The sequence below is a fragment of the Pollicipes pollicipes genome, unplaced genomic scaffold (assembly GCF_011947565.3).
Source record: "Pollicipes pollicipes isolate AB1234 unplaced genomic scaffold, Ppol_2.1 Scaffold_7231;HRSCAF=8579_pilon_pilon_pilon, whole genome shotgun sequence".
In the NCBI taxonomy this organism is placed as follows: Eukaryota; Metazoa; Arthropoda; class Thecostraca; order Pollicipedomorpha; family Pollicipedidae; genus Pollicipes; species Pollicipes pollicipes.
In genome coordinates, this window is record NW_023597034.1 from 1,301,668 (window position 1) to 1,314,555 (window position 12,888).

Sequence of the window (12,888 nt, forward strand, 5' to 3'; positions counted from 1 at the left end):
ACTGCGCGCTGCATCGCCAATCTACCGAACAGTGGCTTGCTGATGTGGCAGGTCAGCTGCTGGTGCGTAAGGAGGCACGGAGACACTCGTCCCGTTCTCAGCAGGCGCGTTCACGGCCGGCGTATTCGGGCTGACAAGCGCCCGCGTGTGGAATGCTGTGACACTGATGCGCGGAGCCGTCTGCAGTGGGCCCAAGCCCTGCACTTTCTGTTTCGTTCCTAGTGTCATTAAAATTCAAATCGACAGTTGTTTAACCTGGCCTTGTCGATTCTGGCCCGTGAGCCACACCTGATGACAGATAATCTGGACTCCAGATCTGATGTGGCCTTCGTCGGGAGATTGTTCTCCTGGATACAAGTCACGGGCGTCGCTGTCTGGCCCAAACTACCTGTCATTGTGGACCAATAGCCTTGGGACGCGACTCGAATTCTATTCCCACTTGAACGTGCGAGCTGGGCCGAGTGAAGTGACGGGTGCGGTCGGCGCCGCCGGCGTCCTCCTGGGTCCGTTCCTCAGCCGTCAGCAGCGGCCGGCCGCGGTGACGACGCGGTCCGGCCGACCAGGTCAGCCGAGGTCAGGTCAGGCCGATCGACGAGTCATCCACCTCCGCGTGGGGTCAGTCTGGGCTAGCTGCTGGCGCGCTCCTGCTGGCTGAGTTCAGGCATTCGTATGTTTGAGGTGAGCTCCTCTCGGTCCTCTGACGTCGGTGGTACTAGCCTCAGTAGCGCCTCGGTCGAGCTCGCCGTCGTCAGGCCGAGGTCCGGCCGTGTCAGGTCTGGTCAGCTCGGTCCAGACCAGGTCTGGTCGCCCGCCGATCATGCGGCGCGCCGCGACGGACTGGCCTGGCGGCCGCGGCGGACTGGCCTGGCACGCCGGTGGACTGGCCTGGCGCGCGGACGGACTGGCCTGGCGCCTTGGTGGACTGGCCTGGCGCGCCGCGACAGACTGGCCTGGCGCGCCTTGGTGGACTGGCCTGGCGCGCGACAGACGCCCTGGCGCGCCGGACGGACTGGCCTGGCGCGCCGCGACAGACTGGCCTGGCGCGCCGCGGCGGACTGGCCTGGCGCGCCGTGGTGGACTGGCTTGGCGCGCTGCGACAGACCGCCCTGGCGCGCCGCGGCGGACTGGCCTGGCGCGCCGTGTTGGACGGCTTGGCGCGCTGCGACAGACCGCCCTGGCGCGCCGCGACGGACTGGCCTGGCGCGCCGGGCGCCAGGCTGGAGCGGACCCTGACGGCCGCCGCTGACCACTCCGTGCCGTGTCGAAACAACCGGCCGCTCGGTAACACTCTGAATGTGGGCCGCCGGCTGAAAAAAGTTGGGCAGGGGGGGGGGGGCGATATCGTGCGGCCTGGCCGGCGCCGCCTGATAACTAATGCAGCGGTGCTGTCGGCTGGAATACGCTTTTAGCTCCCGATTAACATGAAATCAATTAGGTCAAAGAGGCGAGACACGCTACGGGATTAGAGGAGACGCTCGGCCGACGGCGGATATGAGCTCAAGGTGGTCGTCTGCGCGCGATCGTTAGCGGGTGTGTATGATCGGCTGTACGAGGCAAACACCAATCGTGTGATTCAAAACGGGTTGATCTTTAATTTTTTCTCTTGAACACCGTGCGGGTCGCGAGAGTTGATTTTAGGGCAAACCCGACCCGTTGGTTTGGTTTTTAACGTTGTGAGGTAGCTACCATCAGGCACAACGCGATCCTGTCCTCTCCAGTGTGCGTGCTCCGCTCCAGCCCTCGGCGTGCATGCAGGGCGTTATCCCAGCGACGCCGCGCTGCTGCTGAGCGGTGTGGTTTGCACGGCGCGGTCCTGCCGGCAGCGCCACACTCCCGGCGCCGCGGCGCGCCCCGCCCCGCCCCAGCTCGACACCGCTGGCGGGACACAATGCCGGCGCACTGTCCACGTGCCGCGCTGACGGCCGGCCTCGCGCCGCCGCCCGCCATTGACGGCCGCCCCGCCGTGACGTCACAGCACGCGCGGCGGCCGGTAGTGGTAGCGCGCGGCATGTGCGGGCCGCACGGCTGGTGATGCGCCCCTCGACAAATGCCGCCCCTCGCGACCTCCCAGCGGCCACCGAGCTGGCCGCTCGGCGGCGGTCGCGCTGCCTTCTCGCGCCGCGGCGTGTCGGTGGTCGTAACGAGGGCACGCGCCGTGGGCGGGACGCCATCCGGGCAACGCATCGCGCCAGGTGGGGGGGGAGACCGGCTCATCACCTGCCCCCCCCCCCCCCCCCGCACACCGCCCCTCGCCGCCGCAACGGGCGCGCTCCCTTCCGCGGCGGAGCGTCAAGGTCGCCGGGGTCGGCGCGGCGCCGGCCGCCGGGTTGTCGCCCCCTGCCGGGCGCCGCCGCCGGTCACGGTCACGGAGACGCGCGCGCCCCGCTGACGTCACGGGTACCGCCGGCAGACGGATGCCAGCCCCGTCACGGTCTGCGCGCGTATCTCCTCGGCTCCCTATCACCTCGTCACTTTACCCACATGGCTAGAATCCCACGCCTCCGCTGAAGTCGTGTCGTTAGGCTTTGACTCATGCTGAAGTTTGAAGTCGATCTGCATGTGTAATTGGAACCAAACGAGCGCAGATGGCTGTCGCGATAAAGGCGGCAGAACTGAAGATTGCAGAATGTTTTCCGGCTGATGTGATTTATATCCATTTGGGTCGTGTCTCGGGTACGCGTCGTGGTCGCGAGCATGAAGACGGGCCGTGGTAAATTCCGGTTCGTTCGCCTCATGGGTGTGAGGTGATGGTACCTGGTGTCAGTACCATTGCTTCACACCCATCATGTAACACCCAAACTGCGAGGGGAGGACCGCCGCGTTGGTGACGTGACGCACGGTCGAACGTTTGGCGTCGCTATCTGTTATGCCAAATTTCCGCGGTTTGTTTTGTTTGTTTTCTGTTGACGGTATCGAAAATGCAGGGGCGGTAGGAAACGGCTTACACAGGCTCCCGCGTGCTCCAGTGCCCATTTACTGATCAGGACATATGCTAGTTGGGTGGGAACTGGTCTACCGACCGAGGGTGCAGCCACCAAGCACGGCCCCTTGTCATCGGGACAGTGCCGGTCGCCACTGGAGCGCGGGCTACCCGGCAGACGCGACTGGCCGCCGCGGCATCAGTTTGGTCAGTCTAGCTGCGGACGTTCGCACTGAGGCAGGGTGGTTTGTTTTCTCGTTTGCGCACCGTCGGAGCAGCTGTTGCGCCTGGTCCGGCGCGTGCTGTCGATGAAAGCCGATAGAGAAGGCGTGGTAAGTCCGGTTGGCGGCTCTGTCCCTGACGCCGTGGTCGCCAGGTCAGCACAAATCGGCTGCCGAGCGTACTCGCTGGGACAGCAGCCGCCAGTAGCGCGGCGTGGCGTGGCCGGCACCCGAGCGCGGCCGATGACGGGCGCTCTCGGCCGAGCTGGGCCGTGACCGAGGCGGCGCGGCGCTCTGGTCACGCGCCGGCCGCGGGCCGTTGGCACCTGTGGCCGCTCGTGACCTTGCGGCCGCACGGCCCGCGCCACAGTCGCCGGCGACATCGCGGCCGCGCGCGGTGCAGGGCCGCCGACGGGTGCTATCGTCCGCCGCTGCTGACGCGCTGCGGCACGGCATACCGGCCGGGGAATGAAGCGACGCTTTCTCTCCATCGAGCGCTGGCTGGGAATCTCAGCCGTGCGTCTCCTCGTCAAGCGCTTGGAAAATCTCAGTCGTGCATCATACCTGGCGACTGCACTTCAACGGAAAGGATGCTGATTACAGCATGTCGTCACGCCCGGCGTGGCCGCTGACTTGGCGCGGTCTCCCGTTGGCTCGGCCGGCACGCCGCCGAGAATGACTGTGTGCATGACTGGGTGTGAGTCCCCGGCTCCGCACGTCGAGTTCCGCGTCATTACAGGCCGCTAATGGCCGCTGCCACGCCACTGGAATGGGGTACGCCGGACGGTGATCGCCGCCGGGGGAGGTCAGGCGCGGACCGGCGGCTCGGGGATGGCGGGCGTCCGGCAGCGGTGGGCACACGACCGAGCCTGAGCCTGCACGCCGGCCGGCTGGCGGCGGCGGCGCGATCGTCGGCCGCGCGCGCGTCGCTGTGTGGGCGCCGCGACCTACGGCGCTGTGGGGTCCGGGGCCCGGCCTGTGGCCGTCACGGGTCCCGGCCGCCTGAGAAGCAGCGGCAGCCCGCTGCCAGCCGCGGACTCAGCTGGCGCCGGCTGCTCCGGCGGCCGGGCACACGGCGCCTGTTGATCGTGATCGATCCCCGCCACGGTGGGGTTCTCGCGTTTTCAATTATGGCTCGGCGCTCCGCCACGGAAGCTGCACACGGCGGTCATCCGGCGCGCGGCTGGGAGCCCTGGGCAGGCGGCTCTGACTGGAGGGTGATTACGCGCCTCTCCGAGCCCGGTCCGGCGCTGCGGCCCGTGTCCGAGCCTCAGCCCATCTCTGCGGCTGAACTTGAGCCGTGATTTACTGGTGAACAGAGTTCCCAAGTTTTCAGACGCGCGTTCGCCCAAGCGCAGATACCCTGACGCGAAGCTCCGCTCAAATCTGATTCCCTAAGTCCTCGCCCAGATCCCTGTCCGGTATGTCCAAATCCGACGGGCCTGAGCCCGGGCCTGGATCCCAGGCCAAGCCGGGCGGCGGGGCAGTGACTGACGGCGTCGGCTGCGTGCACTGGCGGCGGCACCGCGCGCCTATGACGCCGACATGACGGTCCGGCGAGCGGCCCACAAGTGCGCGCCGCCGCCGCCGCCGCCGCAGCAGCAGCAGCAGCAGCAGCAGCTGCGCCGGCGGCGGCGGCCGGGCTGCCGCGTGACACCGGCCACGGCGGCACGCCCGGCTGCCACGGCCGGGCCGCGTGGCAGGCGCCTCTGACCCGGATGGCGGCGGTGTCGTGACCGAAGTAGGCGTCCCGGGTGGGGCGACAGACTGCTGCGTCGGGCCGCGTGACTCCGAGGCTCGAGGTTGTCAGCCGTCGGTGGCAGGCGGCTGTGATCCGCACCGGCTAACCGTAGACGGCAGGCGTGGTCCGGTTTGGAACTAGGAAATTTGTCTGAGGAGTTTCCCCGAACATCGTTTCCTCCCCGGATTTCGACGGTGTGTATTATGTTTCGTAAAGCTTGTGCCGATTAGGACATAACGAGGAGCCCCGTTCCACTCCAGCCCCATCTGCCATGTTCTTGTCGCACGGTGGCTGATCTTTGCAACACCTATGCCGTTGCCGCACGTGTAGTGTTCCCCTGTCATGTGTTAAGCGTTCGTTGTCAGCACTTTACCCGTGGTAGCGTTGTTCTCAGTGTTGTCACAGCCCTACCGAACACACCCTCCGCGCTGCCGATCCATCCCCTGAACCACGTGCTAACAAGATCCGCATTTCATTTGCCCTCTTCCCTCCACCTCAGCCCACCGCTGTCGCTATCGCGCGCCGTTTTGGCGCGAGCCAGCGAACCGGCGCCATTGTGCGCGCGCGGCCGTGCGGCGCGCGCGCGCGCGGCTTCCGGCCGGAGCGGCCGTCATCTGCGGCGTGTCGGCGTCGCCGTCACCGCGGCGTCACCGCGCGTCGCGCCTGTCGCGCCTGACCGGCTGTCGTCCGCTGTGTCCACAGAGGAGTTTGTGGCGCACAGCTCCAACGTCAACTGTCTGGCGCTGGGCCACAAGTCGGGCCGCGTGCTCGTCACCGGCGGCGATGACAAGAAGGTCAACCTGTGGGCTGTCGGCAAGCCCAACTGCATTATGGTGAGTGGCCGGCCTCGGCCGGGCGGGCTCTTTTGGTTACTCCGGGCGTGCTGTCTATCGCCCCGAGGCCTTGTCATTGGCTTTCGAGAGGGGCGGGGGCGGCGTGTGTATGACTCCGGGACTGGCTGCTGCGACCGAGAGCTCCGTCACGTTCGTCACGCAGACCCATAACACGGACTCAGTGGGACGCCGCCTCCTGCGACCCCAGGCGGCCGGGCAGAGCAAGCCTGCCTCCCGGCGCTCACGTTTCATGAAGGACATGCGCGGCAGGGCTGCAGCTGGGTGCTGACCTCCGGACGCGGGTATCCATCGTCGGGCGGCGCCCCTTGCCCGTCCATCAGGCGGCTCTGTGGGCCAAGGTCGGCCCCCCGGGTCGCCGGTGCGCCGGTGCGCTGCGCTGCGTCAGTGTCCTCTGCCCGCGCCCGGGAAAGAGACACATCCCGCCGCCGGTTGGCGTGAAGGTCATCGGAGACTGTGACCCGAGATCGGCGGTCGGGCGGGTCACCTCCACAGACGGGCTGCGCGTCCCTGGCGGAGGGGTGTTGTGTACCACCATGTGGACGCGGCTGGATCGGCGCACGCTCATGCCGTCCTCCTCTGACGTCACTGCTGCCATGGCGGTGACCGTGGCCGTGCCGACTCGGCGACTGGGGTCCGAGGATGGACGCGGCGCACGGCGGGGGCTGTCGGACCCGGGTGGAGGCCGCGCCGCACCAGGTCACGGGGCTGCTCGCACCGGACGGGCCCAAGGAGCGGCGGCCGCTGGCAGCGCTGGGAGCTGCGCCTCGCTGTGGGTTACTCGTGGCTCGCCTGATACAGATAGTCGCCGGCTGCCGGCGGCCGCGCGGCGCCGTGGGAAAACAACAGCTGGCGGCCGGCGAGCCGGCGTCTGACGTCACTTCCGCCGCGCCGTTCATCTCCACGATAACTGGACCGGCGCGAGCGGCGGCGGCGGCCGGTGCCCGTCCGTTCGTTCGGTTTCTCCGGGGCGCCGCGCGGACTGTGAGTGACGACCGGCCGGTGGCGGGGGCTTTCTCCCGGCGATCGACACGCGTGCTGCCGGCCGGGTATGGCGCGGCGGAGCCACTCCGGCCCGCGGAGCCACGCCAGGCGCAGCTGGGCCGCGCCGCCAGTGGCCCAAACTGTAGATGCAGGGTTGCCTGGGAGACTGGTGTCAGTACATCTGGCCTCGTTCTAGATACGTTATTACTGGCGTAGAACTGTGGTGACTTGGCTCGTGCCGCGACCAGTCCCAGAAACCAACGTATTTAACAAGCAAGCTTTTTCTGGTATTTGGAAAGCCCGACGTTCCTGGTCCAGACACCGTTTGCGTGACGTCAGTATTCATTAAAGAATCGCGTGCCAGCATCGCGGTGCGGCAGTTTCACGCGTCTCCGGTCGAGAGCGGCGTCCTGGGTTTCTGTGCAGCTCGCGGCGTGAGATCACCCGCACGACAGCGGTCATCGGTGGATCGCCGTGGCGTCGGCAGGAGAGAGGCGGCGGCGAAGCCGTCCGATGGGCCGGCGGCACGCCACCGCGGCCAGTTATGTTGGAGCGCGCTGTACCGACGGCGATCGCCGCCTGCCGGTGCAGGGCTGCAGCGGGCGCGGAGAAAGCAGGCGTGGCTCCACGCTCGTTTGTGAACGGTGGCGTCGTCTGTCGTGGTGTCCATGTGATAAGATTTGATATCACATGATGTGGGCGTCTATGAAAGCGTACCGGTATTTGGCCCTGAAACCCTGACCAGGCTGATAGCGCATGAGATCGGCGGTCAGGGACACGTTACAGCCCCCTCCTGCCCGCATCCAGGTCGGGTTCGGCCGTCGTATCGTCCCGAGGGGCGGAGTCCCCTGGCCAAGTGGTTCGGTGAGAGTGGTTAAGCTGGCTCGGGTCCGCCGGGGGCGACCGCCGTCGAGTGTGATGTGGAGGCCCGGCCGCCCGCCTGCGGACCGGAACGGCGGCCCAGCCGGCCGGCCACGCCGCCAAATGGGGCTGCCGGAGGGCAGCGTCGCAGCCAGCGGAGGATGTGGTCCAGTCTAGCTTCTGGGGTTATGGTGTTATCCTTTATGTATCGGTCGTGGCCATCCAGGGATACAATGTATGGGATACAAATAGCATGCTATGATGCGTTCTAGTAGTACGAAGTTGTAATGCTATAATTGTATGCTGGTCATAGCAGTACGTTAGAATAATGCTTGATAAACACGGGCTCGGCTCTCCCGTTTTTGTCGTTTCTTTTGCCATTACTCTCCACTCTTCGCATGAAAGTGTTGTGTAATTTATCTCGCGTGTACCTGGGGATATGCTTTTAGACCTCATGCCAACAATAGCGGTTTGATTGGAATTATCGCGTGTCGTGGACGCCACCGTTAGTGTTGATTTTGAACTGATAACCGGCGTCAGAATGGTTTGTACCGAGGCTACCGAGGCCGGTGGCCCGATAGCCTGGATCACGTTACGTCCGCCTTGGCATCCAATGTAGCTGCGTCCTCAGAGCGCCCTCGCCACCTTTGGAACGGGCCGCCGCTGGGGGCAGACCGCTGGCCGCTCAGCCCTCCCAGCTCCAGGGAGGGGCCGGATGGGGGCAGACCGCCGGCCACTCAGCCCTCCCAGGTCCGGGGGAGGGGCCGGATGAGGGCAGACCACTGGCTACTCAGCCCTCCCAGCTCCGGGGAGGGGCCGAATGGGGGCAGACCGCCGCCCGCTCGTCCACCGGTGGTTACCACCGGTCCCGGGGCGGCGCCGGCAGGGCTCGCTGGCCGCCGACAGGACCATCAGCGCCGGCCGAGGTCAGGCGAGGTCAGGCGGACCGACCGACAGCTGGCTAATCACCCCGCCCCCGCGCTCCCGCCCACGGTAATCGAACCGCGCCGCCGAGCGCAGCCCGATCCATTGGCACTGCTCGCGCCCGCCGAGCGAGCTCACGGCGAGCGTGGGCACGCATTGGAGGCCGTGTCATCCAGATCACCCGTAATTGTGAGAGGCAGCCAGCGTTTTGGACGGCTTAAGTAAAAATTAGTGCGCTGACTGGTCTGACCAGACAATTACGGGGAACAGGAACACTTTTCCTCAATTTTCCCTTTATTTTCTGACCACGTCCGGGGATGGTCGGCCGCGCCATTATAGGCACCGGGCCTGTTGCCCTTCTGGCCGAAGGATGACTAGAACAGTGAACGCTGCGCCGGTAAGCCCCGCGTCCGGGAGGCGTGTCGCTGCCGTTGCCAGGAGTCGGCTCCCGGAATAGTCGGATCGGTCGCCAAAGGGCCGCCCTTGGCCTGTATTGTGGGTGTGCGGCTGACCCGCGCCGCCGTCACCGCTGCCCCAGATCGGCACGTGGCACGTCGCGACGGGGCCGGCTGTTTGGTCGGCGGCGACGGCCACGTATTGATCTGTGACGGCCGGGCCGCCACGGACACATTCCGCGCCAGCTGCGGACCTTAGCGACGCACGACTTCAGCTCGCCGTGTAGATGGCTGCACTGTCCGGCAATCAGCCTTGACGATTGTTTCAGTCGCCATGAATGGCATGTTTACAATGGCGTTTCTGTGTCCCGGCCGTCGAGTTATTCTTTGACGAACCTTGGCGAGTCCGCGCGCCGTTCAGCCAAGGCCCAGTCGTGTCGGCCGCGTCCGTCGGACCCCACCGTAACCCGGCGCGCTCTTTTTTGCCGGCTCTTGCGGCGTGAGAGAGTGATTGGAGCGCACCGGCCGGGTTGGCCCCGTGCCGGGGGTCTTGCGGCGGCGGGCCCTTTGTGCGCACCACCGGCCGGGGCGCTGGGTCACGCCGCGGTCAGACCGCGGCGTCCTGCCTGCTCGGCGGTGGGAGCCGCCGCCGCCTGGCCGCGCTCGCGGCGTCCGTGGCGCCGCTTCGGGGCGGCTGGCCACGCTGGGTAGCGACAGCAGGCTGCTGGGAACACCCGGTGTCGCCCAGGGTCGTTCGTGTGAACCACACATGTGGCATGACATTGGCGCTCTGGCGATGCTGCCGCGTGCTATGTGCGTCGCTCGCTTGACGTTGAATTTGCTTGACAACAGACGCAGGATTGTCTCCGAGGTGAACTGGTTAATGGGCAGCTCTGCATGGCACTCATGCAGCTCAGGAGCATGCGTAACATTCCTCGGTCTCAACTCCATATCGCTGAGGATTTGGGGCTCAGAAATCGTAATCCGTTGAACGCCTCCTTCAATCCCAAAGCTGAACTGAGTGTGTGGAGTCAAGGGCTCAGGGCTCAGGTCTCAGGGCTCAGGGCTCAGGGCTCAGGGCTCAGGGCTCAGGGCTCAGGGCTCAGGGCTCAGAGTCAAGGGCTCCGGTCACGCCCGGCCTTGACGCCACATACCTGCGTCACCGTGACGAGGTGCCCCCGACGCGGCCGGCCCGTCGGTGCCGGACGGCGGTGGCGTGCCGTCGGCGGGCCGCACGCGTCGATCGATTCCGGCACGAGGCCGGCTCGCCCAGGTCGGCCCTCATTGATTGGCAGCGGCCCGGCTCCGGTCCGGCACCGGCACCGGCACGCACGCGGCGGCCGGCTGCGGTGTGGGCGCCCACACCGGGGCGGGCTCGCACGACGGATCGGTCGGTCATGCGGCCCGCGCCGGTGGCGCTGGCGTCTGCCGCTGCGGCACTGCGCCGGGTTTGTTTATGTGCGCGGCTGCAGTCGCCGCAGACGAGCGGCCGGCCCGTGAGGCGCGGCCGCCGGAGCGCCGCTGCGGCGCGGCGCTCCGGCGTCGGCCGTCGCCAGCCACGACGCGCGTCCGTCCCGCCTGTCGCGCTGCCCGGAGACGGCCGCGACGACAGCAGTGAAGTCTGAGAGCGCGGCGTTCGCCTGGCGCCGTGGCGAGAACGCCGATTCGGCGCCGCGCGCCTTCGACGCCGGCCCGTTTACGGCCGTTTAAGGCCCGTCACGCACTTCCGAGCAGGCGCTTGCTCTGCGGAACGGCGGGCGTCGCGCGGCGTGAGCGCGGGCTCGCGAGCGGCCTGCGCTGGAGGGGCGGCAGGTCACCGGAGGTCGCCAGCGCCCGGGAGGCCGGCTGGGAGCGCGACGCCGCCGGCCGGTGACAGGCGGTTGCATGGCACGCGGCCGGTCGCGGTGTCGCTGACCCGACCGGGACCGTGCTGCGGGCGGCCGGCTTCCCGGCCTTTTTGAAGCCCCGCAGCGTGGCGCGACGCCGCTTCCCACTGCACGCGGCGCCGGCGCCGGCAGATGTGGGCCGCGCCGTGAACGAGCCGCTGCGGAGGCGCCGACAGCCGGCCTGTCCGCCGCTGCCCACGCCGTCTTTCTCGTCGCGCTGGCCCATTGTGCGGCGCCTGTTTGAACACGGCAGGCGGCGGGCGGCGCCCGGTTCCGGTAACCTGTTTACGGGCTGGGCGGCGGGTGAGGCGCTCTCCCACGGCCGGCAGACTGTGCGTGCCGTGCCGCCGGGCTGAGCCGCACGGCCTGCTGCGTGTCGGCGTGCCCTGCCGCGCCCTCTGACCCGGCCGGCGTGACCCCGGCGGAGGCGGCCGCGCAGCTCGGGCATGACGCCGGGTTAGCCGGCCGTCGCGCCGGCTGCGCCTGCCAGGCCGCGTCCCGGCGGCGTCCGAGCGTCTGGCGGTGCGGTGGCGGCAGGGTTGGGGTTTAACGGGGCAGCGGACAGGTCCGGTGGTAGAACTGGTCAAACTAGAGCAGCTGAAGGGGTGAACTGGTTAGACAAGGGCTTAATGTGCTTCCGTGATGTAGCCGCGGCTATTAACGAGGCCCAGTTGAGTGCCGCTGGCGATGTTGCGTAAAATCGGGGAGAGGTTTTGGATGTTGCAAGTGTTAGTCGTGCAGAAAACAAGCAGGCTTGCTGCAAAAAGCATTGGTGTAGCAGTAAGGTGGCTGGCTTCACTGCGTCGAGCAACAGAAGCCGTGACATTTCGAATTTCAGAGGTCGTTGGGTCTGGCTGGGAGGCACCTGCCACTTGCAGCCGGTTGGTGCAATGGTGTTAGGTGACAAGAGCTATTCAACGGTATTCGGCTCCCTAGCTGGATGCCTCCGCCCTTACCTTGGGCCCCCAGTGACGGGCTCAAGGTCTCAGGAAGTCAACGTTAGTTCAGCTTGAGCGTTGGCTGCGATCCCCTGCAGCAGTTGAGCAAACAATACAGCCGATTACAGGCGACAAAAAAACACGATATGTGGGAGGTCGCAGCCTGTCAAACAGCCTCGTAGAGCCCCGCTTTTCGATCGGCCCCAGTTGGTTGTGTCGTTGACGTATGCGGTATTCGCCCTCTGCATGTATCCGGTTGCTGTGTACGGGCGGAGAAGCGGGGCTGCAAAGATTGCAGCTCTCGGCTGTCGACGTGTCTCGGCGCCGGCGGAGTTGCGTCATCGGCCTGTTTTCCCTCGCGCCCGGCCGGCCGACGTGGCGGCGTTGCCAGCGCGGCCCGGCCCGGTAGGCATCGCCGGCCGCAGAGGCATGGCGGACGGGCCGCAATGGCGGGGCTGGCGGTCGAGATCTGAAGCCCTGGAGCCGAGCCGCGTGTTGTCGCTCTGAGCTCAGCATGCGCCGTCGTGTGGCTAATGGTGGTTCCCCATAAGCTCCTTTGAGCTCGCCTTCGTGCGGAGTGAGTTTTTGCATCCGTCAAATTCGACAGGCAAGTGCTCATTTAGACTCCATCCATGCCACTGTGCGATATGGACGTCCGTACGCTGACGTCCGAGTGATAAAAACAGAGGGTGATGGCGAGGAAAAACAGTGTTCTGTCCACTCGTGCTCACAGATACATGCATACAGGCATGGCCAGTTGGCGCTGATCGGCGAACTCCGCGCCACCCCGCCGCCGCGGCGGCATCGGCGCCGCTCGTGCGGCCGACGCCAGTGGCCGACACCGCTAATGCGCAGCTGACGTGACCGGACCAGGCGGGCCGCCTCCGCCGCTGCCGCCGCTGCGGGCCGGCGGCCGCTCGACATGCACGGCCGGGGCGCGCGACGCCTCCCGGCGCCTGGAGCGTGCCGCGGCGCCGGCCGGGTCCGACACTCGAGCCGCGGCGCGGGGGCTGGCGCCACTTCTCCGAGACGGGCCGCTCGCGCCCGGTGACCCGGGGTCACCGGCCGGCCGATTCGCGAGCGTGCCGCGGCGGTGAGCGGGCCGGCCGACACCCGACACCCGAGCCACGGCGCGCAGGGCTGGCGCCGCTCCTCGGAGACGGGCGG

At 67.1% G+C, this 12,888-nt stretch overlaps 1 protein-coding gene across 1 annotated transcript in view; it reads left to right on the forward strand.

Annotated features, from left to right (window-relative positions):
• The first annotated feature begins 2,694 nt into the window (after positions 1–2,694).
• The window catches only part of LOC119109236 (katanin p80 WD40 repeat-containing subunit B1), a 30,995-nt gene continuing 20,801 nt past the window's right edge, over positions 2,695–12,888 (forward strand). Inside the window, exons 1-2 of the mRNA XM_037232828.1 lie at positions 2,695–2,710; positions 5,585–5,715. Of these exons, the coding sequence (XP_037088723.1) occupies positions 2,695–2,710; positions 5,585–5,715 (147 nt within the window). The remainder of the gene's footprint in view (positions 2,711–5,584; positions 5,716–12,888) is intronic.